The sequence below is a fragment of the Pisolithus orientalis genome, assembly GCF_024613125.1.
Source record: "Pisolithus orientalis strain OTSU chromosome Unknown F5J12scaffold_2, whole genome shotgun sequence".
NCBI classification, from domain to species: domain Eukaryota; kingdom Fungi; phylum Basidiomycota; class Agaricomycetes; order Boletales; family Pisolithaceae; genus Pisolithus; species Pisolithus orientalis.
Window position 1 is genome coordinate 500,884 of NW_026260783.1, and position 27,287 is coordinate 528,170.

A 27,287-nucleotide genomic window follows, 5' to 3' on the forward strand; every position below is an offset into this window, starting at 1 on the left:
AGATGGGGAATGGCCTGTTCAAAACTCAACCTGGCCAACCAAGCACATCTGTTTAACCATTTTCCCTACCAATGATACCCCTGCAGCCAACACCCCCATGTTAGTCCCCACTAATCTCCAGCCAACTGCAACTAAGTGTATCCCTGACTACATTGTGAAGCACTTCAAGGATGAAGCCAAGAAAGAGCTTTGTCGATACTTCATGATGGAGTGACCAATATGGATGGCTGCTTATTTCCTACTAGCTTCTGTCCTGAAGCATCCTGGTACATCCCATCCTTGTCCACCCCCTCTCAGCCCATCCAGCTTGGACAGCATGTTCTTTCTGTCAGTGTTATGCTGATGACTTGTATCATGTCACAAATTGAGTGTGGATGCACAAGCACATGACTGCACAAAAAGTGACACATAATTTAACTTCACTAGTGGCAGAACACTAGTCTTGGCCAATCAAAGACATACTGTTGAGTCCTCATGGGTACAGCAAGCAGAGTTAAGAGTGGTTGCAAATTAGATTTTGAATGAGGTAGCAGTATGATACATGTGGGTTTGTATACATATGTGAAGTACTGTGTAACAAACATTTGAAAATGTCTGAACATACTCCCATACTCCCATTAAGGTGCAGCCAAGTCATAGTGAGTCACTGCACAGCAGGACTATACATACAACCAAGTCTCCACAGCAGAAGGGACCAGGGGTGAACATATGACAAAGGAAGGGAACCACATATATGACATACAGGGGTATACACATCATGTGACCATGTGGGTCAGGGCCACCAGCAGATCATGGGAGGAAGGGTAAACAGACATAGTCTGGCTATAGTACAATGTGGGGTAAACAGGGGAAACATACAAAAGGAAACATACAAAATGCAAGCCCAACTGTGTAGGCAGTGGCTTGTGGGTAGAGGGAACATCACTCTGAGGCAGTGACTGCACAAGTGGTGTGGTGCAATGTCTATAAAAGGAAACAAATGTGAGCACAGTGTAACAGTCAGTATGACCTCCAGGAGGATGTTCTTTCATCACCTCAGGTCTGTCATTTGGTTAGAAAGGTCTTATGTGGTTGTTTCAGTCTCTCCAGTCCAAGAAGCATACAGATCCTTCCTCCCTGCTCCCTGCAATGTCTTCATACCAATCTTGTCCATCATTCTTCCAAAATTGCAACAGCTACAGTATGGTCTATTGTTCTCCACTCTCCCTGATTGCATCCATGATGAGTATGATGCACATCTTGCCTTCTTGTTGCAAGATACAGCAGAAGATGCTCCCCCTTCATCCTCTCTTCCAACAGAGTTTCATTCATGAAGTTTTTATTTGCTTCACTGAGAGGACAGTTGGGGGGGAAGTTGCAATCCCTTATGCTCCTGTCACCCCACAGATCCCCAAAGCTTGACCCCTTTTTACACCTGACACCTGCCATCCACTTTTGGATGTCCTATTTCAGCATCAGATCAGTGCTGCCTCCCACTTTTGCCTAGAAGTGATTCCTTTGAGATGTGACATGCACAGCCTCCCCCTAATGTGATTCCAGTGTGCTTACTCAGTTTCTGACTGTCCTTGACTCACCTATTGCCAATACTTACCAATCTTTTGACTTTGCTTACTGATTCTTCACTTTTTGGCTTATTTATCCCTACCAATGCTTTCTAAGTTGATTACCCACCACTTACATTCCATACTGATCACACACTCAAATGGCACAGTCCAACACATGACAACTACCTGTTGGTAGAATATTTCATGAAGCACCATGAACCATCCCAGGTGAGGCATTATAGATGCAACAATGACCACAACATCAACCATACCAGCATTGAAGAGGTTGGTAAGTGTTTCAATTTCCTTGTATCTTTTTTCTGCTATTCACATACATATACCACAGACCGGGTTCTCCATGAGCACTCCCTGGGTGAGATGTGGTATAGGAGCCTGTCTCAGTTCAATATGGAAGGTGACATGAAGACTCTGGATGTGGCAAGGAGACCGTTCAATGTGATGGTGGACTTCTATGATCCAGTAGAGGATGAGGACCCTGATTGTAAGCATGGTGACATTGTCTTTCCCCATCTACTGGATTCTAACTTCAAACAGTTGGATACACATACAAAGAACATCTGCAAGGCAAAGGCACAGGGAGGGGGAGATGATAACAATGGAGGAGGTCATCATGGTGGTGGGGTGAGTGGCAAGCACAAGGGAGGTGATAAGGGCAAGGGATGAGCAGGAGGGACTGTGAATGAGTGCAGAGCCTCTTAGAGGCTGAAAGATAAGCATAAGTGTAAGTCAAGTCCCCCACACCATCACCCTCTGAATTGGACCATTCTTTATTGGCAGTCTAGGGTGTTAAAAATATCATATGTATATATTAATGTACTCAATACATATTTCCATCAATTGTCTGTCAGACTCAGAAGTGGGATTGTATGAATGCATCAGGAGTAACCCTGACCCTACACCATAAGTCCTATTTAGAATATTGTATATGGTATGGTGTGCCAATCCTCATTGATCAATTTGATTAATTCAATTAAGCCTCCATCATAGCATGTCTGACCACTACTGGCAACAATCACTCCCCACAAGTACTCAGCTGAAATACATTCTACAGATCTATTGTTGATCAGAGGAGCTAGTGAATGGTACAATCCAGATAAAATACACAAATCTCAATGATGAGATAATGGAACATTGCACCTTCATTCCCCCCAACTATCATAATGCCCTCATATGTACACTCTGGAGGTATTACCTCCTCATTGATCTCTATGTCTGTTTCAAGAAGGACCACCAAAGAAGGTACACAGAGTTCTGCCCACATCTCTTGAGAAACATTGTCCTCCTGGGCAATGTACTTGAGGCTTTCATTCACCCATGCATGTTGATCAAAAGACAAGATATCAAACATTTCCAACTGGCCAATTTCAAAGAATACCTTTGCACAGAATATCTTGTTGGTCAGCACAATCAGAACTCAGTTAACTACTTCAGGGCACATTGCCCCATCAATATTGAGAGAATTATGGATGAGTTCAGTGAGACATTTTACAGGTTTCCATTCCAATCCAATTCACTGTCTACAATAACCTAACTTTGAACATATTGCATGCCTGTGTCAAGGAAACATACATATATATAGTGGGGTGGCCTATGGAAATATGGTATATTGCAATGAAAACACTGCAGGGCACTCAAAGCTATCTACAAAGGAGGGACCCTAACCTTCCTTGTCATCAGGTAGCTGAGGCCCCTTCTTATTCACCTGCTTAAATACTCTGGACCCCAGTATGTCCCTCTTGAGCATTTTCACTTTCCCTGCCTTCTTCATGTGCTCTTTATACAGTGACTTCCAAAATTGATTCAATGTTCACACATTTTGGGTTGTTTGTTGAATTGATCAGGAACAAAGACAAATAAGACCAAAGTGTAAGTTGATATCATAAACCATTTGCACAGGGTTATCCATCAAAAAAAAAAAAAGTAATTTGAATTAGTATCCATGGCAATATACTTGATTTAAATCACCATGTCATTGAATCAATTTTGTAACTATGTATTAGATCCATCAGAATCCAATCAATATCACATAAAACAATTTCAAAAATCATCAAAGATGGTTGCTATGGTTATTGTATCTTAGCAACCATTTCAGTCCAAGCTATTTAACCACTGTCTACACTGTCAATGCTTCCTAACTATACTATGCACCCCATCTCCTCTGCTCAGAAGGAAAACATCATTTCTCTGGCCTGTAATGGTCATTCTGCTCACACTATTGCCTCCAGGATGGTCATCAGCCAGCCTACAGTCTCCAGGGTTCTCAAGAACCTTCTTCTGGACATCCTGCTAAGCTTTCATCCACCTCTCAGCATGCTATTATTACACAAATCACCACAGGCAAGGCCACCAATGCTGTTGAGGTTACAAATAACATCAATTCCATAATCTCCAATCCAGTCTTCTCACGAACAGTCAGAAGGGTCCTCAGATTCAAGGCTGTAACAAAGAAGAAAAAACCACTCCTTTCTATAATTCACAGGAAGAAGTGATTAGCCTTTGCTCTGAAATACAAAGAATGGACTGTGGAGGACTGGAGAAGGGTTATCTGGTCAGATGAGACCAAAATCAATAGGATTGGGTCAGATGAGAAGGTTTGGGTGTGGAAACAGGCAGGAGAGGGGCTTATTGAAAGAGAAATACAGGGAACAGTCAAGCATGGAGGAGGAAACATTATGGTATGGTGATGTATGGGCTGGGAAGGTGTTTCCCACGTTGCAGAGATTGAGGGGAGGATGGATGTCAACCAATATGTGGACATTTTGGAGAGTCAGTTGCTTCCTAGCTTGGGAGATTCTGGAATTCCTTTGAAGGATGTTATCTTTCAACAGGACAATGACCCAAAACATACCTCCAAAATGGCCAAGAAGTGGTTAGAGGACAACAGTATCAATGCACTGGCCTCCACAGTCTCCAGATATGATGTTCTTCTCCTCCATTTTGAACCCAGTGGAACTACCATACCAAATCTCACTGAGGGTGTCCTCACATTCATGCCAGTCTATGCAATATGATAGTCCATGGCTGGAATGGGAGAATCAAGTGGAAAGACTTACCAACATCTTCAATGTTCTCCATATTGATATTGCAGGCATTCTTCTGCCTATACTCCCTGACCATCTCTGGTTCATGATGCTTCACATGATATTTGATCAGAAGATAATTGTCAAATGTGGGGCTGTGCCAGTCAGGTGCATGAGCATCCCACTTGATAGATTTGGCTTCCCTGACCACCTGAGTGAAAATCCTGTACCATATAAACAAGGATCAAGGTCAGATTCTCCTTGAGTGGCTCTTGAACCTCATGCTCCTCCTTGAACCCAAGTACCAGCCTTATCACCTTCTCTCTCCAGAAGAATGCTTGTAGATGCTCATAGTAATGCCCTGGGAGCTCCATGACTATGCCTCCCATGTCATTGCTGACTTGCAACATCCAGCTAGAATCTTTCCCTGCAGCCAATTGCTTGCTATGATCCTTCTCCAGCACAGATTTGATCCTGGATGTGCTAATGGGGCCCAAAGAGGATGGAAAGTATTGGGTGGCAATGATGAGAGTAGATCATCCAATCTATCAATGATCTTTACTCTACATGGTCATCAATTGCTTATGTAAACATCATGCATACTTCATGAGGTGATTAGAATGCATAATGCACCATATACCTCACCGAGACACAGAGACAATCATGCCAAAGGCTCAAAAACAGCATGTTGCAATGGCAGGCTATGAACTCTGCATTCATACCTGTAATTGTGCAAAATGTAAAACTGGTGGCCAGGTTATTTGGAGGAAGGAAGGGGGATCATGTCTGTGGCATGCCAGGTCATGCAATTCCCACCTAAATTGCATGGAGACATGTCCAGGATTTAATGTGCTTTCACAGAATGTAAAGAAATCTGGAAAGGTGTGAGAAGCTACTCAGCAAGACATTCTCAATTATCTCCCCATATCCAAAGCTGCAGGGGAGCTCTGAAGACTTGGGCAACCCATGGCTCCTGAGATCAAATTATCATCTCTGTGAGTGGCCCAATGTCTAGAAAATTCAGCACAGTAGTTAACAATCCTCAGACCAGAATCCACTGCTGGTGATGAAGACATAGTGATGGAAGATGGGGAGACTGTGTCACAAGGATCAGAAACCTATTGGAATGATCCCAGTCCATCCATCCACACCTCAACATACTCTGCATTGAGCTCCACATCCAGATCAAGCATCATGGGCAGGTGTGGGTCCATCCAGGCTAAGTCCACTTATCAATGATAGTGGCACATATTGGCCTTCTAGGCCTTTATCATCCACTGGGTGATCAGGGGTGATCTCAAGATCTCCATCAGCAATAGGAGACATTGAGAACTGTATTTCAAGCTCTCCATCAGCATTCTCATTCACATTGCCATATCCATTTCATTCAAAGGGGTCTACTTCAAAAGATAATCCACTTAATATACTCTACATCCCAGACCCAAGCCATGAGGTGAAATCAAAGAATGAGACAAAGGAAGATCTAGGATGGGCAACCTGCTGTATAAAACCTGAGCAATATGAGGTTATCAAGGAGCTCAGCAAATTTGTATACAAACTATCAGAAAGCAAAGAGGGTGTGAAGGTGGTAGTCAGTGAATGGGTAGGTCCCCTTTTCCCTGACATGTGCAGTTTGGTTTGCTGATGCATGCATCACAGCTTGGGTTGGTAATCAACATGGAAGAGTACAACAATGGTAATGCATTCAAGCCAAGGTACATGAAGTTAGCAGACTTCAAGACCATTGTACTCAATCTGAACAGCCAGCAATTGAAATGGAATGAACTCATATGGATGGACTGTATAATTGGAGGTATTGACTACATGATTGATTTCCAGTGAGTGATGACATTGCACCTCAAAGGTGTGGGTCTGATATGGCCTTCAGGTGCAACAGACACCCATATGGCCTCAATGAGATCAAACTGCACACATGTGAAAATCACTTTGCCTCTGGTGGGAGATGGACTTTCCCCTCACTAGACCTTGACGAGGTCCAGAGGCTTGGTGTGGTGGCTGCCCCACTGCCTAAGAAGTGAGTTATATGGGTGAAATTCCTGTCAGGTGTTCAAAGTGAAACTAGTCCACCCCCTCCATCTGAAGGATGGGTGTCAAGCTTCCCTGAGCTGACACTAAAAACAATCAGTGAAAACTTAGAGGTATGCACAGCTGGGGGTACAACCCCAGGGCACTAGAGGGAGTTGTTTGGTCTAGGCCCTGCTGCAGGAGGTTTCCGTTGGCATAGATATTTGGCTGGCCACCACACTTAATCCTGACACCTTTGTATACAAATTGGAGGTAATCCCCCAAAGAGGGTGGCAAAGGCACACCAGGAAGTGTGGCATACAGCTGTTTTGACCCCTCTGGATTGGCTCCCTGTGCAGTCAGCAGTACCCTTGTCAGGGTCTGTGTTATTGACCAGGAGGTCTTTAGTCAGTCAGGCCCCTTCGACACCTTGAGTGCAACGCTGTTTCCCTAGCATGGGTAGCCCAACCTGACATCACCAGAGTTGACAACTGGTACTCACTTATGAGTTTTCCTCCTACCTAAACAAAAAAAAAAAAAAAAAAAAAACACTTTGCACTGCTCAGCCATCAAGTACAGTTTTGGCCCCCACCAGATCAGGTTTGGACTGCTGCAGTCAAGTGGGAGACCTTGGCACACTTGGAGGCAATTTCAGTGATTCACAACTGGGTGGTACTGGAAATACATATTATTAGCAATGGGGACCCTATCAATGATGCCCACATCCTGAAGTGAAGTCACAGCAACTGCAGAAAACATGTGATACTTCTGACCACCCCAAAATCAAGCTGCACATGGGCCCATCTCATGGATAAGACAAACAAGGACTTGGAGGAGGTATGGATTACCCAACAATATATCCCAAGCTTGGTGCTCCTTGGAGAGTAGCAGGTAATAATACTTGGAGGGAAGATCATGTCTGTCACACATACACATTGGTTAAACAATGGTGGTTGGTCTGGAATCCAAGTTACAAGTTTTCTGTCATTGGAGGAAGCAGGCAAAATATGGTACAATGCACTCTTGTCATGATTACTGTACTTAGAACTGGATCACACCAACAGGAAGGATGAGTCACTAACCATTGCTGAATGGAGGAGAAAGATTGTGAATCCACAAAGGGGAGATATCAAAACAAGATGGAGAGCCATGGATGAGTTCAATGACTTCATGCTAAAAGCCTGGGGAGGACTTGTCACACAAGAAACAAGGGTTGGTGGTACAAGACCTTTGATGGCATTGTTTTGTCAAATGGATATCAGGATCATAGCCCCAGATAGCATGAGCCCCAAACTATGGCTGGGATATTTTGTCAATAAGGTGGAATGGACTCTGATGACAAGCTTTTGGCTATTCTGGAATATCAACAACACTGGAGGAATGATGGCAGACACACTTGCAATGCTGTTCAAGAAATGGGTCAGAGCAATCACTAATATATACTGCATAGCATAACTCCACATACAATGCCACATATGCCACTGTTTAATGCTTATTCTACATCCACACAAGCAACATATCCAACCATTGCCTCTTTGGAAGATACCCCTATGCTTGTAACAATGTGAAGACATCAGTACAATATGGAAAACACCTGAAAAAAACCAATCCAGCACAACAGCTCCTTTGTGCCTGTAAGTAATATTTTATAGACTCTTATAGTATACTATATTCTGTGGAATACATAGTAAATGAATTCAGCAATATATGAGTGTGCATGCCTGACCCCCCCCCCCCTAAGAGAGGATGCTGGACAACTTGGAATGGTGTTCATCTCACTAGAATTCCCATTGACATTATAGGGACCTGTCCATGTCTGTACACTATGATGAACACAGATGAACAGGTGTGAACACCTGTGAACATCAATCCAGCACCAAAGCCCCTGTCCAAATTGACTGTGTCACCCTGTGACTCATTTTGGGAGCAGATGGATCATCTTTCCCAACCTCTTGTAGGTCTATGGTATTACTTGTAATACAATGAAACTGCATCTGATGATATACCACTGTGCCCTGCTGACTGCCCCTGGCTTAGAGGATGCTGGACTGCTTGGACTGGTGTTCATTGCCCTGAGTCCATTTACATTGTCCTTATAGAGCTGTCTCCAGGTCCATACACTATGATGAACACTAATGAACACCTGCAAACACCTGCAAACACCTGCAAACACCTGCAAACACCTGCAAACACCTGCAAACACTGCAAACACCTGCAAACACCTGCAAACATTGATCCAGTGCCAAAGCCCCTGTCCAAATTGTGTGTGTCACCCTGTGACTCATGTTGGAGCAGATGGTTCATCTCTCCCAGCCTCTGGTAGGTCAATTGTATTTCATGTAATACAAATACTGTAAAATACATCAGATAACATATCAGTGTGCCTACCTGACCATCCCTACTGAGACCATGCTGCACCATTTGAAATAGTGTTTGTCCCATGGGAACCTCTTCCCCTGTACTCAAGGAGATCACTACAGGTCCATAAAATATGGGGAACCACAGAAAGCACTGATGAACACTGGTGAACATCAACCCCTTACCAAAGCCCCTGTCCAGACTGTGTCCAAATGCTGGGACACCCCAGGACATGTTTCAAGCATCATCATTCCCAGATTCTGGTATGTCTATTGTACTGCATGTATTACAATGAAATAAAGAATCTACATTGGATAGTATACCAGTATGCCCACCCAACCACCCCTGCCTCAGAGCATGCTGGACCACTTGGAATGGTGTTTATCCACCCAGGTCCAATTCCACTGGCCTTGTATGGACATGTACTTGTCTGTACACCATGATGAAAACTGATGAACACATGTGAAAACTTGTGAACATCAATCCAGCACTGATGCCCCTACTGGGTCACCTGGGGACTTGTTTGGAATGCATTAATCATCTTTCCTAGACTCTCCTAGGTCTATTGCATGTCTGGTAATACAAATAAAATACATCAGAGAACATACCAATGTTCCCATCTGACCATTCCCCCTCAGGGCATGCTGGACCACTTGAAATGGTGTCCCCCTGGAACCACTTCAATTGACCTTATTTAGACATTCAGAGGTTCATACAACATGACAAACACCAACAAACATTGTTCCAGAACCAAAGCCCCTGTCCATATTGACTGGGCCACTGCAGGACCCCTTTGGGTTGCACAAATCATCATTCCCAGATTCTGATATGTCTATTGTACTGAATAGCATATAAGGAAACTACACAGATGGTATACCAGTGTGGCCACCTTACCACCCCCCTGAGACCATGCTGGACCACTCAACACTGTGTTCATACCACTTGAACTCTTTTCACTGACCTTATTGAGACCTGGACATGTATGTATAATATGATGAATACTGCCAAACAGGCAAACACCTGTGAACATCAATCCAGCACCAAAACCACTAACCATGCTGGACTGCTTGGAATCATGTTCACACCACCAGATCCCATTTCTCTGAGCTGATATAGACATATCAATGTCCATAAATATGGAGAACACCTGCTAATATGGGTGCACATGAGTGAACACCACAATATGACCATTCCTATCTGTGCTGTGTTCAAACCCCCTGATCTTGGAATAACAATCAAATTTAAATATAATACACGGTGCAGATTTGTATTTATTGAAGATGGTGAAGAGTTCACATACTGGTCCACAATCCCACCATGAACCAGTTCTTTTTCAGCATCTGTTACCTGAAGGGCTTTCTTCAGATGCAAGATTATTTTCTTCACTGCTTCCAACTCATTGGCCATCTCTTTCCTCACTGTTGTCCTTCTCATCCATGGTGGGCATATGATCTGCATCATTGGCTGACTTATACTTCCTTTCCTAGCTCTCTATGAATGATATCATGGCCATCAATGGCCTGTAGTAAAATGTTGCTGGTGGAGGGAAATCTTTGCTGGGAACATGTATTTTATAAATATGACATATGACATACTGGTTCTGTCCATCACCATCTTTGGAAGTGCTAGTACCATCCATATGATGATGTGATGTATTGATGGATGTACTGCATTAGTGCCTGCTAGTCCACACATGGTCTGTTCACCTTCAGGGATCTTTGAGTAGTCATCATTTATTGCAATCTCTGTGAGATGCATGGTGGCATATGAGAGGAAATGCCCCCCAGATGTGAGGCCATTCTGTGGGGTGTAAACCATGTGGTTAGCCCCAGTGTCACACACCAAAGGTGTTTGGTGATGTGGACATGGATACTGCTAATGAATGGAGATAAAGAATATAGCCCTCATGCATAGAATAACAGCCAGGAGTGTTGGCAGTCATCCTTTGCACAAGAACAAGTCATCAGTGCCAGAGAAAAAGGAAGGAAGTGGTTAAGCACCAATAAAAATTCTTAAACACCTATGTATGGCATTCTGGTTTTTGACATATCTCCACCATTTCTGCAGATACTGACACCATTCCCACACTCACTTATAATGCTCAGCCACATGTTCCTACCTTTCAAAATTGGGAAGGATCTGTGCACTCCACATGTTTCTACAGCACTCCCTCCAAAAGATGCTCATTTTGCTAATTCTTCTGATATGGCTGCCTCCATATCAATCATTTCACTTGTCCCCTTTGCTAGGGATCATTGCTATGTATCTTTACCAGGAGTTCCTACTAGCTTCTCTCCTGAAGTATCCTGATATATCCCATCCTCATCTGCCCCCTCTCAGCCCATCCAGCTTGGACAGCACATTCTGTTTGTCAGTATGACCTCTAGGAGGACATTCATTGGTTGCCTCAGGTCTGTCATTCAGTTAGAAAGGTATCATGTGGTCATTTCAGTCTCTCCAGTCCAAGAAGCATATGGATCCTTCCTCCCTGCTCCCTGCAATGTCTTCATACCAATCTCATCCATCATTCTTCCAAAATTGTGACAGCCACAATATAATCTACTGTTCTCCACTCTCCCTGATTGCATCCATGACAAGTATGATGCACATCTTGCCTCCTTATTGCAAGATACAGCAGAAGACACTCCCCCTTTGTCCTCTCTTCCAACAGAGCCTCATTCATGAAGTTTTTATTTGCTTTGTTGAGAGGACAGTTAGGGGGGGAAATTTGCAATCCCCTATGCTCCTGTCACCCCACAGACCCCCAAAGCTTGACCCCTGTTGACATCTGACTCACCCTGTCTGCTTTTGGATGAACTATATCAGCGTCAGATCAGTGCTGCCTCTCTGTCATCCCACTTTGGCCCAGAAGCAATCTCTTCAAGATGTGACATGCACAGCCTCCCCCTAATGTGATTCCAGTGCACTTTCCAAGTTTCTGACATTACTTGACTCATACTTTGACAATCTGACTGTCTTTGACTCACCTATTGCCAATACTTACCAATCTTTTGACTTTGCTTACTGATTCTTTGCTTTTTGGCTTACTTATTCTTACCAATGCTCACCAATGCTTTCTAAGATGATTTCCCACCACTTACATTCCTTGCTTATCACTTACCAATCACTTACCAAGTGTTTGCACCTTGTTTTCCATAGGCAACACCCCTGTACTGTATATAAATCACTGTACTTAGAGAGCTGGAAAAAAAAAAAAAAGATGATGATGTCAGAGAGCCCCTCTTGCTTGCATTTTTATCATCTCTCAGTAAATCATTCATCAGCTTCAATAGTTAAGATTTTATTAAGGGTCTAGCTACATATTGTCTACTTCACTTATTATCATCTCTCATCAATCAGCTTTGCTCCAAGTCCTCCCTGAGCTCAGTGCAGCTCAGAACATTGAATTAAGTCATCATCCATCCTTCTGTAGGCTGACAGCAGTCTACCCCATTGCAATCTCTTGTATTTTTTCTCCCTCTTCATCAGGAGCACCCCCAACCCTCAGCACTTGCCTTTGAGTATTGTAGCTTGCAAAAACCCACCCAAATATAAGGTTCCACCATATAGGTACCACATAGGCACACCACTACTCACTCTTATTGTCTTTTGTGTTGGTTTTGGTTGGTTGTCACCACTGAACCACACTTTGACTCACACTGGGAGGCTGAATCCTGTTCCAGCATCATGAATCATAAGAGAACACTCAGGAATCAGGATTAGAATCATACAGAATATCTCCATGCTGAATGTGAATGTTCCCAAGAGGATGGTTGTGGAATATAAGGTTGATGTTGTCTGAAAATATCATCCCAGGCCTCAAAAAGGTTCTCCCTGCTCACATCCTGACTTCCAGGGGTGTTGAAATAACCCCATATCTTGCTCCCAGACTGTATGGTAATGTATGTGCATAGCCCTGCCACATTGTGGTGAGGGTATGTGATGAAACCCCCATGTGTCAGTAGGTCCCATCCATGAAGTCATTTAACATCACCCAAGACCACCTGCATGCCATAATATGCTTTTCCTATGTTCTTACTAGAATGGGGGAGGTGGTCATCATTCATGGTCATCCTCTTTGCATTCACATTGTCAGATAGTTGCCTGAAATGCATCTAATTACCTTTTAGTGACATGAATTTTAGCAATATCATGACATCCATACCTTGATTGACAACTTCCTGTGATATTGTGGGGTGAAAGAAGCCTATGTCTTCACAAGTGAAGTCAAGGGGTGGATGATTTGGCTTCCATCCCCTGACCAACACTGCACATCCCCTTGACAATGAATCACTGATGTTGGTAATTAGCTGTGCAAGTGATTCCTTGTCCCCATCACATTTCAGCTCAACTAGCATTGTCCAACCATGTCCATACTGGTATTCATGTCATGCATGTGGCCTTGGACATGTACTCAATTGCATCATAATCCTATGGTTGTCATTTATCAATTCCTATATTCAACATACCACTTTGCTGAACCATGGAGTATATGTTCTGATATTTAATGATTCCCAATCAATCACCTTTGTATCTGATGGGCAAGTGATTTGATTGAGGAAAGGAACCTGCTCAGTGATGGGTTCAACATCTTCAGCTATAAATACAATCAGGACCATGAAGAATAGCAAAGAAATCAAAGTGCCTTTCCCTTCCCCTTTCTGCTTTGGGATGTGGATGCAATGGGGGCACCCTTGACTGCCCCATCATCCCATTTCCCTGATCCAGTCCCACCCACATCTGTTGCCTTTCTCTTCTGCAATCAGCTACCAGCTTCTTGCACAGGGACTGGAGCCTCTGCAGGTGGTTTTTGGCCCTGCCAATGACACCATCACCCTGCTTCTCCAAAACCTGTTATCATCAGTGTGTATTCTCAGAGTTATGTAGATTGCACACATACCTGGGATTTGGGATCAGGAAATCACATCCCCATGAGCTGCAGGGTGTCAGCATTTGTTGGTAGGTCTTGGAATCTGATTTGGTGAAATTCCTCTGCCATGGATATGAGGTAGTTGATATAGGATGTATCCTTCACCAGCAGCCAGATCCCATTGATGAGGAAAGGTGCAATGATGCAATCATCCCCCACAATACTAAGATGAAGAGCAGTTTTGGGTTCCCATTGAACCCATTCACTGTTACAGAAGATATACATGTCATTCAGAGCTAGGTAAATAGTACCCTGACATTGCCTCATGCCACCAGCATGTGGAATTTCACTGGAATCTTGGATCATGCTGACAGGAAACATTTGATTCAGGCAGATTAGCTGGATGGTGGTAATATGGAACTGTGGTGATGCCATTTCAAGTAGGATGCAAGTGGTCTGTGGTAGTGGAGGTGAGTTATGATGCAATCAAAGGATCAGATCAAACTTTGATCTGTGACCTGCAAATATGGAACACATGTCCCATACACTGATAATCATACCATACACTATGCCATAAATGTTACTGATGTCATGGATAGGTAGGTAGGACAACTCATATTCACATTGGGTGATTGGCCTAGTGATCTAATAGTCTGATCAAGGCTATGTGGACCCCCCCCTCTCATAGTATGCTAGACTACTTTAAATGGTGTTCATCCCCCAGACCTCATATCCATTGACCTTGTAGAGACATGTCCAGGTCCATACAACATGATGATGTCCAAATATAATGGGCCACCCTGGGAGCTATTTTGAGCCCACAATTCATCTTTCCTAGACCCTGATAGGTCTGTTACAGTGCATGGAATACAAAACAACTACATCAGACAATATATAAGTGTGCCCTCCTGACCACCTTCCCTCAGAGGATGCTGAAACACTTGGGATGGTGTTCATCCCCCTGATGCCATTCCCATTGACCTTATAGAGATATTTCCAGGTCCATACAACATGATGAACACTGCCAAACATGGGCAAACACCCATGAACATCAGTCCAGCACTGAGGCCCCTGTCCACATTGACTGGGCCACCCTGGGACTTGTTTTGAGTCCATAAATCATCTTTCCCAGACTCCAATAGGTCTGTTCCAGTGCATGGAATACAAAACAACTACATCAGATAATATACAAGTGTGCCCTCCTGACCACCTTCCCTCAGAGGTTGGAGTGGAATTGGGAACAGTTGACACAGACTTTGTGCAATTTGTTGGCAAAGTGCTCTGTCACACCTCCTTGGATGGATGGAACAAAGCTGAAGAGAGTGGAGATTCTCACCAAGAAGTTAATCCCCCTATTCCACTCTTTCAATGCCCATTCAACTCTGCTAGAAACTGATGCAGCCTGGCACATTGTCATGACTGTACATTTTTCCCAAGTCCCTACTCACTCCACACCCTACTCCACCAGTCATTCACTCACTCTGCACCAACTCCACCTGCCCCCTGCCATTTACAAGCTTTCTCTGCTTTGTCTGCTGTTGGACTGCACAGACTGTTTGTGAGACTCTGTTGGAAGAGAGGATGAAGGGGGAGCATCTTCTGCTGTATCTTGCAACAAGAAGGCAAGATGTGCATCATACTCATCATGGATGCAATCAGGGAGAGTGGAGAACAGTAGATTATACAGTAGCTGTCACAATTTTGGAAGAATGATGGATGACACTGGTATGAAGATGTTGCAGGGAGGAAGGATCTATATGCTTCTTGGACTGGAGAGACTGGAACAACCACATAAGACCTTTCTAACTAAATGATAGACCTGAGGCAACCAAAGAATGTCTTCCTGGATGTCATACTGACAAATAGAACACATTGTCCAAGCTGGATGGGCTGAGAGGGGGCAGGCAATGATGAGATGTACCAGGACACTTCAGGACAAAAGCTGGAAGCTGGTAGGAATTCCTGGTAAATATACATAGCCATGGTCCCTAGCAAAGGGGACAAGCAAAACAATAGATGTGGAGGCAGCCATATCAGAGGAATTAGTAAAATGAGCATCTGTTGGAGGGAGTGCTGTAGAAACATGCAGAATGTGAGGATCCTTCCCAATTTTGGAAGGTAGGATGGTGTGGCTGAGTACTATAAGTGAGAGTGGGAATGGTGTTAGTATCCACAAAAATGGGGGAGATACATTGAAAACTGGAATGCCATACATGGGCACTTAACTCATTTCCTTCTCTTTTCTTTGGTACTGACAACTCATTCTTGTATGAAGGATGACTGCCACATTCCTGGCTGTCTTTCTATGCATTAGGGCTCTAGTCTTTCATCTCCATTCATCAACAATATCCATGACTACATCACCAAACACATTTGGTGTGTGATACCACCAGTGCACAAATGATGCGCCAGTAGTACCTGTCACCACATCATAGCATTTCTGGGACAATCATGGCAGGTTGAAGTGAAGAAAGGATGTGGGTCAACAATGAATGGAAAGCTGCCTCTTGGCAGTTTCAGAATGCAGGCAAAATGTTAGCAGTAATACAAACTCCAGAAGGTGGGGTCTTACTCTTTGGCATTGCAAGGAAGCTGATGAGGACTACCACATTGGAGTGGGAACAATGAACAATGTTCCAAACATTTCCAATGGAAAGGTATAAGGGATGGTAGTTGGTCTGGCTGGTTGCTATTGATACCACTGTCTTATCACTACCAAGAATGACTGGAATTAGTGTCACACCAGCAGTTGCTGGTTCCTTGCTGATGGTTCTGTCCTAGAAACTTGAAAATTAGCATCAAGTTTCAAGCTGGAGTAGACACTCCTTAACTACCTTGTTCCATGCCCAGGCTCCCAACATAAAATCTTCCCAGTGCCTTTGGTTTTTTGTAGCATCATACTCCTGGTATGGTATGTAGTCAATTTGACCTATTAAATCAGTGTGAGCAAGGATGTTGTGAATGAGTTTATGTGGATCTCAATACCACATGTCATAACTGTTGCGCATCCAAGGAGCCATATTGTTGTCTTGTCCTTCTCCATTGTTGGCATACTACACTTTGAAGCTCTCCCACTTGACCTTGCCAATAGATGTGCTATCAATAACACAATAAAGGTCTTTTTGGTTGGTGAACAGCAGTTCCCCACATAATGCAAGCAATGAGGCAGCCCAGATTTCATGCAATGTGTTGATCTTCTTGGCAGGCATTTCAGCTTGCCTAAAGAGGAAATCTGTGAGCTCAATTCTAGCCAGTTTTGGTATGTGGTCCTGTTATGCTAAGACTGAAGTCGAGGCATAGGTTGAGCTCAGTCACAGACTATGGTGTCTACCTAGCAAATGGCTAAGGTAACCTCTGTAAATGACAGAGGATTTGGCAATGCCAGTAAGAGTGGTCTGGGTTAGGGATGCTGAGGGTGAAGTTCCGAGGAACACTGCATATGATTGAGCAGCTCAAGTCTGGGCACTCCAGGACTTGAGCTGGCAGACTAAATACTACAAAGGGACAGACCATGAGGCATCCACATGTAATGAGGTGACTATGCCATTGGTTAAACAATGACAACACATGTCCCAAGCATGTTACAAGATGTTAATGCTAGTGGTGGAAATAGAAGGTCATCAAATCAGAGAGAAGATGCCCATGAAAGGAAAATGAGTCCAACAGAAGAAACATGAGGCAAACCAAGGGAAAACAAGGGTGAAACATAACAGGTCCAGTCATCAGGTAATTTCTCTGGAGGTGGCAGTGGTAGTGCATCATCTGACAGAAACTGACCATTGGCATCACATCTTCATGCTATGAATGAGATATTAGCTGAGATAGTCACCATAGCATACACAAATTACTGTTTAGACTTGAATGATAATTGCAATAAATCCTATCCCCAGGACCAACAAATCCCAGCCTTAGATTTTGATGTTCCCAAACTGATGAGTCATTGCTATCACTCAGTTCTTGGTCACCATGAACTGGAACATCATATTTGGCTGCTGGGGGCAATCATGTCTGCATCATGGTCCTCCATTCCATCATGGTCTTGTCCTAAATGGTCAGGCAACCCTGCACTGATGGTGGAACTTTGGGGAAGACAGCCAAAACTGGGGTGATGTGTGTGTTTGTGTTGAGTAAGACCTGAAAGATTTCTGAACCAGCAGTTACACCTTGGTTTGGTACAAGGGTGTCATAGCATGTTGAACATCAGGTGTGTGGACATTTTCAATGTAAGGTACCACATTAGAACTGCATGGGTAATTTGGCTTCAAGTAAGCAGAACTTTGTACAGAAAATGTGTCCCTGTCTCCATCTCCCACCTTGCACCACAGGTACCATGTCAACTGACAATTCTTCTAGAGGTCAACATCCACAAAGAGCAAAAGCTAATCTGCACCCCAGACAGATTGTTCTCAATGCGCGGGTTAAACAACACACCTCAAGCAAACTGACAATGTGTGTGTAAAGCACTTAAGATTCAACAGGGCTGAGATTGGATCAGTGAGATGGAGGTGGCCATGGAAGTTGAGCAGGTGACACAAGACACTGTCAAAGTGAAGCCTGTGAAACTGAAACCAAAGCTGAGAGGCAGGCAAGGGAGACCTATGAATATATGTGGCCTGCCTCATGGTGAGGGTGAGGACAAGATTTTATAATGTGCTTGCTAATAATCAATAACTGATCAACAGTTGCAAATATAGAAGCTGAAGCTTACCATGTGACTGCCAATGACTGTGTGGCCACAAGGGATAAGCCACTAAGTTAGGTCCAGGTTACTGCTAGCCATGCATTGAGACAACACAATGCAATGGAATTGCTGCAGGATGATGTGGCAACATTGACATGTGCACTCAGCCAAGGGAAGTCCCAGTATGTTGTATTTTTCTCTCACACAATGCTTCTACCACTCACTGAATCAACTTTATTTTGGCTACACCTCACCCAGAATGTTAGCACCCCAAACAATAGGGCTGTTTTGGCAGGCTGCATCAACAACTAGGCCAGTGGCATCAAATCTGCTGGAAATCAGACCCCTCATAATTCTGCACCATTGGGTTCCAGATTCAGACTAATAGCACATCCAACCCACCTCCTTCTACTGTCCCCTCCTTGACCACTAAAGCCACCAGTGTCAGCTCAGCAATTTCTGTGGCCAAGGATGATCTGGAATGCACTATGCCACAGGACAGGACTGAATGTCATATGGTTGGGAATGAGACTCCTGCAGCAGTTCATGATGGGGATGAAAGTACTGTAACTTAGTGGATCACCTTACTTTCTTCACCAGGTTTATGCAGTGCCAGAAGCCTATTAAGGTATTTTTCTTTAGATCATGAATATCTACAAGTCTCACTACTACTTCTAGGCTGCAGCATGCACTACTATCATGGGTGCAGATGTGGAGAGTGATCTTGAGGCCAATACCCCTATTTATCACAGAGTGCAGGCTGGCTTGAAGTGCAGGCATGCTGATTGTCACAATATCAAATATGTTTCCTCATCAGAGGTTGAGAACACAGATGATGAGGGCTCTTTCCATGACATCCTTGATAGAAGTGTTCACATGAAGATTGTGAAGGAGCCTCAGGTGACTACAATGGTATGTGATTTTGTTCACCTAAGGCCCTCACTAACTTATGTCAAGCCACAGACTAACATCAGAATTGACCAGCCAGTGAAGAAAACCAAGGTTAGTAACAGTAGCAAACTGATGGTCACCACATGGCAGAGTGTGCACTGTGTCATGAATACATACAAGCTGGGAAATGCACCCTGATAGGGGGAAGAGTATTTATGCCTGATGGTTCTGATGTTCCTAGGATGGTTGCTGGCTGGAACTTTAAAGAAAAGATCAACAACTTCCTTGCCATGCGTGATTCTATCATCACCTCAGCAAACCTCATCTCTGTACAATGTCCTAGCCAGTCATTGAACTTGTCTCAAGGATGTGATAGCCCACCTCATCTCATCAGCATGATGTTCTTCACTAATGAAGAATCCACAGAGTTTCAGGTCAACTTACATCCCTCCTCCTACCTAATCAATGAAGAACTAGAGAGTAATGCCAATGAAGAAGACCAGCATGCCCTGGCAAGAGCTTATGTGCAAGTGGAAGAATTGAAAAATAATATCAAGAAGAAGGTCGCTCATTTCAATGTTGTAGATATTCTGGCCCACCATCAGCAAAACCCCACAACAGGTCCAGCACCTGCTAATGCATCAACTGCCCCCAGGCCAGTCATTAATTCTGTACCAAATGATCCCATCCATGTTACAGAGAACCCAGCCATTAGTAAAACTCTGGCCATCTCTAATTCCACAGATCCCAGGAAATCTAAGCCTACAACAATTCCTGCACCCCAATTTTGATACCAGAGCAGTTTTGATGAAGTGGCTGCTACCAGACATCTCATAAACCAAGTGTTAGAAGCAAAGATGGAAATCTCTACCAAAGACCTCTTTGCTGTCAGCCCAGAGATTTGCAAGCAGGTCCCAGAACTGGCTGCAATGAAGAAGATAATGATTGGTAGCTTGGAAACAGCATCAGAAGCTGTGGCATCACCCACCTGGGCATCCTATGAACAATTCTGGGTCAGAGACATCAAAGGGAAGTGTGTAGGCCTTGCTACTGCCCCCTTACACGCTGTCAATGGCATCTTAATGAACAAACTCCATGTCAAATGCATCCTGGACAGTGGTTGTCAGGTGGTAGCCTTGTGTTGTGAACTATGGGAGGCCTTAGGGGCTCCTCTTCATTCTGACATGAGCATGATGCTTGAAGCTGCTGACCAATCCAAAGAGAGTACTCTAGGGGTCATAGAGAATGTGTCCTTGCACATAGGGAATATCAAAGCACACCTCCAAATTCAGGTCATTGATCACACTCCATTTGATCTACTTCTTGGGCGACCCCTCTTCTGTCTGCTCTCCAGCATCCTACAAGATTTCCCTGATGGAGAACAGTCCCTGGAGATTCATGACCCTAACACAAGGAGACAGGTATTAATTCTGACATGCCCTCAAAACAGACTACAGCCTCTTCCATGGTTCATAAATTCTGAAGACAAAGAAGACTACTTTGCATGCAAGGAGATGTGTTGCCACATGAAACAACCTGAGCAGGGTTTTTCATGTTGGTTGATGACTCATTTAGATCATGAGGAGGCCATGATAACATTTTCTCCATGTGTTTGCTCTATGTTTCTGATTCTCCCTTGTTACCTTCAAAGCCAGCTTCTCTTTTATCTACGGATACTACCCAAAATTCCGCTGCAGCATTGCTCTATGATTTACAAAGCAACAGTATGCCCCCAATTGACCCATTCAATTCTAGTTCTGTATCTTCAAATGACCCCTTCTTATTTTCTACTAGCACTACTGTTTCACCACTGACAATTTCAGCCTTATGTTCCACTTACCAGTTTGACCCTGTTCTTCACATCTTAAAATACAAACCTGTAGTGAAGAAGGTCAGGCCTGTACTGATGTTGATGCCTGTGGAATTCCAGGTAGAGCATTGGGAGGCTGGAGATCCTCTTGCAGACCTACCTGTGTTACCTACACATCCTCCTCCATTCATGCCAGGCTCCAGGTTCACCCAGGAAAGGGCTGATGAGCTCAACCTGGACCCTTCAAAGTTCCTCTGGCCCATGGAGTTAAATCTGGTATGATGGCTGGTCAAGACACACAAGACCACCTTCACTTGGGATGCTTCAGAAAGAGGGACCTTTCGAGAGGACATGTTCCTGCCCCTGAAGATACCTATGCTAGCCCACAAACCCTGGGTCAAGCAAAATATTCCCATTCCCCCTGCTATTTTCCATGAAGTCGTTAACATCATCAAAGAAAAGATTTCCACAGGGGTTTATGAACCATCTACCTTATCCTATTGCTCAAAATGGTTCTGCATAGTCAAGAAGGACAGAAAATCTCTGTGCCTCGTTCATGACTTACAACCTCTAAATGCTGTTTCTATTCAGGACTCAGCCATTCCCCCCTTCATTGATTTGATTACTGAAGCCTTCACTTGCCATTCTGTCTATGGAATTTTGGATCTTATAGTTGGATATGATCATCACACCATACATGATGATTACCACAACCTCACTACCTTCCAAACTCCTATTGGTACTCTATGACTCACTAAGTTACCTATGGGCTACACAAATGCCATCCAGATTTTCCACAGAGACATCTGTTGGATATTGATGGATGAAATCCCCAAAGTATCCATCCCTTTCATCGACAATTGCCCAATCAAGGGTCCAAAATCTCATTACCAAAATCCTGATGGTACCTACCAGATGATTGCACAAAACTCTGGGATCAGACTCTTCATCTGGGAACATTTACAGAACATCAACTTCATCTTATATCATCTGCATCATGCAGGAGCTACTGTCTCAGCAAAGAAATGTGTCATTGCCATGTCATCTATCATAGTGGTTGGTCATAAAGTGTCATTCAAGGGGAGAATTCTGGATGAAGCTAAAGTCCAGAGAATTAAAGATTGGCCCTACTGCACTAATGTCACCAAAGTGCATGGATTTTTAGGTCTTTGCTTGTATTGCAGGATCTTTATCAAGGATTTTGCTAAGCATGCACATCCCCTCGTTGAGCTGACCAAGAAAGACATCTCCTTCAAATTCCATGACAAACACAGAGAAGCCATGGATTATCTTCACCAAGCTATCATCTCATCCCCTGCACTACACACTATCGACTACAACTCTGATAGGAAGGTCATCCTGACAGTCAACACTTTGAATATCACTATAGGATACCTCCTCATGCAGGAGGGGGAAGATGAAACATGCTACCCTGCAAAGTTTGGCTCAATAACTCTCAACAACCATGAATGCCATTACAGCCAAGCCAAACTGGAGCTCTTTGGTCTTTTCCACACTTTACATGACATCAGACTTCACATTTTCAGCATGTGGAATTTAGTTGTCAAGGTTGATGCACAATATATAAAGGGGATGATTAACAATCCCAACTTACAGCCCAACACTACCATCAACCACTGGATTGTGGGAATTTTTTTATTTGACTTCAAGCTCATACATGTCCCTGCACACAAGCATGCAGTGCCAGATGGTCTTTCAAGGAGACTGAAAGCAGAAGAAGATGAGGATGGGGAAGAGGACTATGAGGACTGGATAGATGAGTATGGAGCCTTCACTGTCAAGCTCTTGAACCATAGGGAGGCCCATTTCAAGTCTCAGCCTTACCCTTCAGAAATTCCGAGTACCTTGTCAGACTCACCTTTGGTCTTGTCACAGAGTCTAGGCATCTATTCCTCCAAACAAACCTCACCAAGTGTCTATGAGACAGAAATTCCACACTTGGAGAAAGTGATCCAGAGAGAGGAGTGGTTGAAAGTGGTGAAGGAATTTTTGGAGACAAAGAAGATGCCAGAAGGATTGGAAGAAGGGGAGTTGGAAAGCCATCAAAGGAGGAGAGCTGTGGAGAAAAGACCCTCAAGGACATCACCAACTAGTAGTTGCCCCTCACAAATGACTCAGGATCCTTCATCAGGCTCATGATGAGCTAGGACACAAGGGTATCCACTTGACCCACATGTGTTTGCTGACTTGTTTCTGGTGGCCTATGCTAGAGCAGGATGTCTGCTGGTACATCAAGTCATGTCATGAGTGCCAAATACACTGTTTGGATCATGTACATATTCCACCAGTTGTTGCCATCCCCAAGCCCCTATTCTTTAAAGCATATATGGACACATTCTTAATGCCAAAGTCAAATGGATTTTGCTACATCACCCAAGCTTGCTGTTCACTCACTAGTTATCCAGAGTGGGCTATGCTTCACACAGAAACTGGCAAGACCATCAGAAAATTCATCTTTGAGCAGATCTTGTGCTGCTGGGGTGCTGTTGTGGAAATTGTCACAGATAATGGTGGTCCCTACATCCTTGCCCTCAATTGGCTCTCCAAGACCTTCAGAATTTGCCATATACAAATCTCACCTTATAACTCACAAGCTAATGGAGTCATTGAGCATCAGCATTTCAATGTGAGGGAGGCATTGGTAAAGAGTTGCAATGGAGAAGCATCAAAGTGGTCAGAAGTGGCCCCTACAGTGTTCTGGGCAGAGAGAGTTACGATTCACAAGGCAACTGGGTTTTCTCCATTCTATATGGCTCATGGCATTGAACCTAGACTCCCCTTTGACATTGCCAAGGTGACATTCTTAGCCCCTTTTGAGGCAGAATTTTACTCAATGACAGAACTCATTGCCCATCATGCTTGACAACTCCAGAAACATTCAGAAGACCTCACTTGCATCCAGGATCTTGTTCTGAAGTCTCGCTTTGTGTCAGTCAAAGACTTCATTGCTCATTTTGCACACACCATCCAAGACTTTGACTTTGAACCTGGGTCACTCATCCTCATGTGGAATTCATGTATTGAGCGAGAACTAGATCACAAGACCAAACTACACTACCTAGGCCCCATGATTGTTGTTCAGCAAACCAAAGGAGGCTTGTACATCCTGGCAGAATTAGATGGTGCTGTGTCCAAATTCTGTTTCACCACCTTCTGTCTTTACCCCTATATCCCATGGAACAACTCTTGTATCAAAGTCATGCAGTTGACTGGAATTTCCACATGTGACTTAGATCACTTGGAAGATGATTTGCTACCAGACCCTGCACTTGCTGGCATCCCTTTGGACAAATCAGATGAGTGGCACACCTTTCTCTCTATCTTTTCCTTTCCTCTCTTTCTCCACTTTCCCTTTCACTTATATATTTACCCTCTTTGTCTCATATGAAACAAAACTGTCTTCACAACTCACAAAAAAAAAAACAAATTCCCCTCATCTCTTGTCTCTCATTGATTCGCTCTCTTTCCCTGCTCCCTTCTCAGTGATAATCCTGTTTAAAATACCAAAAGACTCATGAAATAAAATAAAACAAATAAATTCCACAATCTACTTATGCTACTGTACATGTACCTAGATATCTTTGAGCTGATCCTTCAACCTCTTCAGCTCCACACATCACCCCTGAACTGCACCAATCTGTCACTCTACTCACATCACCAACAGTCCCAGCATCTGGTGGATCTGGGTCAACTCAAACTCCTTGTCATCCACCCTACCCTCCAACAGTTGGATGCACTCAGCAAGAGCCTCGCATGTAGTTGATTCACTCAGGTTTGCAACCAGTGGAGTTTCTTCGACTGGGGGACCCTCAGACTCATCCTGTGCACTGATGATGGGTGCAGGTGGATCATCCAATAATCCCATCAGTCTGCCAAAGAGTCCACCATTGCCAAGGTCTCCCACATTGTCCATTGGAGGTGGAGTTGGCTCAGGGCAAGGTCAAGGTGCAGGGGTTGCTGATGGAAGGAAAAGAGGTGGTCTAGGTGCAGGAGGTGGAGGCATGTTTGAGGTCGAAGGGGGACTAGCACAAGGTGTTGGGTGCTTGGGAGACAGTTTGGAATTTTGCCTGGGAGGTGGTTTGCAAGCAGGGATTCAAATTTTCAACCTGGTTGACACCAGAGTTTCAGTCATTTCCATTACCATTACTGATTTGACCCATTTATGTGACAGCCCAGCAGCTGTCTCTCCACTTCCAGTGTTCTTACGCTGAGTTACAGTTCAGTGCCCTCATTCTTCATGTCATGGTCAGCTTGTACTCACCTTCCTACCCACTCTGAGTGACTGGCTGCACTTCCACTTGGCCTGTCTACATCACTTGCACAACTCCCCAGGAAGACCTTTGCACTCAGCATTGACCTTTGTGCACTCCCTGCATGGCAGGTTGGCTTCGGGTGCCAGTGCACCAGTTTTCAACAGGTCAGGGTTGGGTGGGCAGTCACCTTTGTTGTTCTCCAGCTCGTCAACTTTGTCTGTGGCCTGCAGAGTTTTTCTGAATGTTATCCATTGCACTTGGGGTTTCCTGGAGGGTAGGACATATGCTTTCCTTGTCCCTTTTCCTTGCCTGTGCTATCCATCTGTTGCCTCACTGGTCATCCAGTCCCCCTCAAAGACTCCCCTGCTTCAGTGTCACTGGGCATGCAGCCTTGACCTTCACCTATCACCATTGCTGCCTGTCTGCACATGCACATAGAAGGTTCTCTTGTCAACCTCTCCACCTCAAGCTGCACCCTCAACTCTACCCTCTCCTGGTAGTCTTTGAAGATGTCATCAATGTGGATCCATCTTTGCTCCACTGGGCACCAGAGGTCAGCAATGGCAATGGCACCTGGGACTAAAAGGTTTTGGCACATCACACATTCCTTGGTGTAGTCACACATGCACTTGTCATGAATCTTCAGTATGGTAATTCCATTGTCATCAATGTATTTCCACCATGAGTGAATGCCAGCCTGCAGAACTCTGTCAATGCATGACACACTGCAGTGGAAGGTTTACTCACCCACATCTTGTCCCAGTCCTCCACCCACATGTAGATTGTCTCCAATCTCTCCTCTGGCTGTGGCACCACCTCGATCAGGTCCCAGATGTGCCCTAGAGCTGCAGTGAGTGCCATGGTTGCCTGGTCCCTCATGCTGAACACAGGACATGGTGGTGGAGTAACAAGGGTGAATCTGACAATGAGACAGTTTCTGGGTGAGTTTTTTTAATTCTGCAGGGTTGCTGCTGATGCATTACCTGGGTGTGGAGTTTTTGCTCAAACAAGGCATGTGGCCAAACATGAGCCTTCTTTGTTTACATCACCTTCTGCATCTCTGCCACCCTTCTGTCGCAACTTGATGACCTCTGACCAAGGACAGTCAGCATTCAAGGACCCTGGGAGGTGTAGGAAGTGGTATACTCCCTGAGGCCAAAACAGGGATGCTAACACCAAAATCCCACCATTACCAACCATGCCTGTCATCTTCAGAGTTGTTACATCTGCCTCATGCACTTCCTTGCCCATCAAACCTTCAGAGCTCCCCTGTCCATCAATAACACACACCAGTCATCATCCCAGAATTCTGTGTCAATATCAACCTGACATACATCTATCTGGAATTCCACAGTTGTGTCACTTCAACTTTTGCCTTGCCACATAGCCAGGAAACTACATAGATCATCAGTAAAAACTCCAGTTACCCCTCTTGTTCCTTTCCCATGAACCTTTCTCTGCAATGCAAGAACCCCTTTTGCATCTATGGCCTCTACCCTTCATGTTCCACTCCACAGTACAGTGTACACTCATCCTGTTGGAAGATATCCATCTTTCCTGTTGGTCTTTCTCAGTTACTTCATCCCAGAATTCTGTGTCAACATCAACCTGACATACATCCATCTGGAATTCCACAGTTGTGTCACTTCAACCTTCACCTCATCACATAGCTGGGAAACCACATAGATCATCAGTAAAAACTCCAGTTACCCCTCTTGTTCCTTTCCCATGAACCTTTCTCCACAATGCAAGAACCCCTTTTGCATCTACAGCCTCTACCCTTCACATTCCAC

General features: G+C 44.2%; 6 protein-coding genes across 6 annotated transcripts; 3 read left to right on the forward strand and 3 right to left on the reverse strand.

Annotated features, from left to right (window-relative positions):
- Positions 1–1,758: 1,758 nt before the first annotated feature.
- On the forward strand, positions 1,759–2,228 carry F5J12DRAFT_779165 (uncharacterized protein; the record flags this gene model as incomplete). The annotated part of the gene is made up of 3 exons (XM_051742361.1): positions 1,759–1,772; positions 1,820–1,833; positions 1,891–2,228. 3 exons carry the CDS (start codon positions 1,759–1,761, stop codon positions 2,226–2,228), a joined length of 366 nt encoding a protein of 121 aa, XP_051604717.1.
- A 3,323-nt stretch (positions 2,229–5,551) lies between these two features.
- F5J12DRAFT_945160 (uncharacterized protein) lies at positions 5,552–7,143 on the forward strand (the record flags this gene model as incomplete). Its single annotated transcript, XM_051749732.1, has 7 exons — positions 5,552–5,580; positions 5,632–5,789; positions 6,025–6,188; positions 6,245–6,423; positions 6,474–6,620; positions 6,660–6,744; positions 6,970–7,143. The coding sequence occupies 7 exons, from the start codon at positions 5,552–5,554 to the stop codon at positions 7,042–7,044; spliced, it is 837 nt and encodes a 278-aa protein (XP_051604718.1). The 3' UTR covers positions 7,045–7,143.
- Positions 7,144–7,525: 382 nt separating this feature from the next.
- F5J12DRAFT_779167 (uncharacterized protein) lies at positions 7,526–8,065 on the forward strand (the record flags this gene model as incomplete). The annotated part of the gene is made up of 2 exons (XM_051742362.1): positions 7,526–7,620; positions 7,675–8,065. The coding sequence occupies 2 exons, from the start codon at positions 7,526–7,528 to the stop codon at positions 8,063–8,065; spliced, it is 486 nt and encodes a 161-aa protein (XP_051604719.1).
- A 410-nt stretch (positions 8,066–8,475) lies between these two features.
- On the reverse strand, positions 8,476–10,426 carry F5J12DRAFT_779168 (uncharacterized protein; the record flags this gene model as incomplete). Its single annotated transcript, XM_051742363.1, has 10 exons — positions 8,476–8,570; positions 8,833–8,926; positions 8,999–9,183; positions 9,278–9,398; positions 9,577–9,637; positions 9,707–9,800; positions 9,863–9,940; positions 9,989–10,115; positions 10,157–10,190; positions 10,269–10,426. The coding sequence occupies 10 exons, from the start codon at positions 10,424–10,426 to the stop codon at positions 8,476–8,478; spliced, it is 1,047 nt and encodes a 348-aa protein (XP_051604720.1).
- A 2,925-nt stretch (positions 10,427–13,351) lies between these two features.
- F5J12DRAFT_779169 (uncharacterized protein) lies at positions 13,352–14,273 on the reverse strand (the record flags this gene model as incomplete). Its single annotated transcript, XM_051742364.1, is given in 5 exon segments — positions 13,352–13,399; positions 13,438–13,565; positions 13,585–13,819; positions 13,865–13,868; positions 13,894–14,273. 5 exon segments carry the CDS (start codon positions 14,271–14,273, stop codon positions 13,352–13,354), a joined length of 795 nt encoding a protein of 264 aa, XP_051604721.1.
- Positions 14,274–24,890: 10,617 nt separating this feature from the next.
- Positions 24,891–26,355, reverse strand: F5J12DRAFT_779170 (uncharacterized protein; the record flags this gene model as incomplete). Its single annotated transcript, XM_051742365.1, has 5 exons — positions 24,891–25,169; positions 25,383–25,448; positions 25,599–25,711; positions 25,897–26,134; positions 26,242–26,355. The coding sequence occupies 5 exons, from the start codon at positions 26,353–26,355 to the stop codon at positions 24,891–24,893; spliced, it is 810 nt and encodes a 269-aa protein (XP_051604722.1).
- Positions 26,356–27,287: the final 932 nt, after the last annotated feature.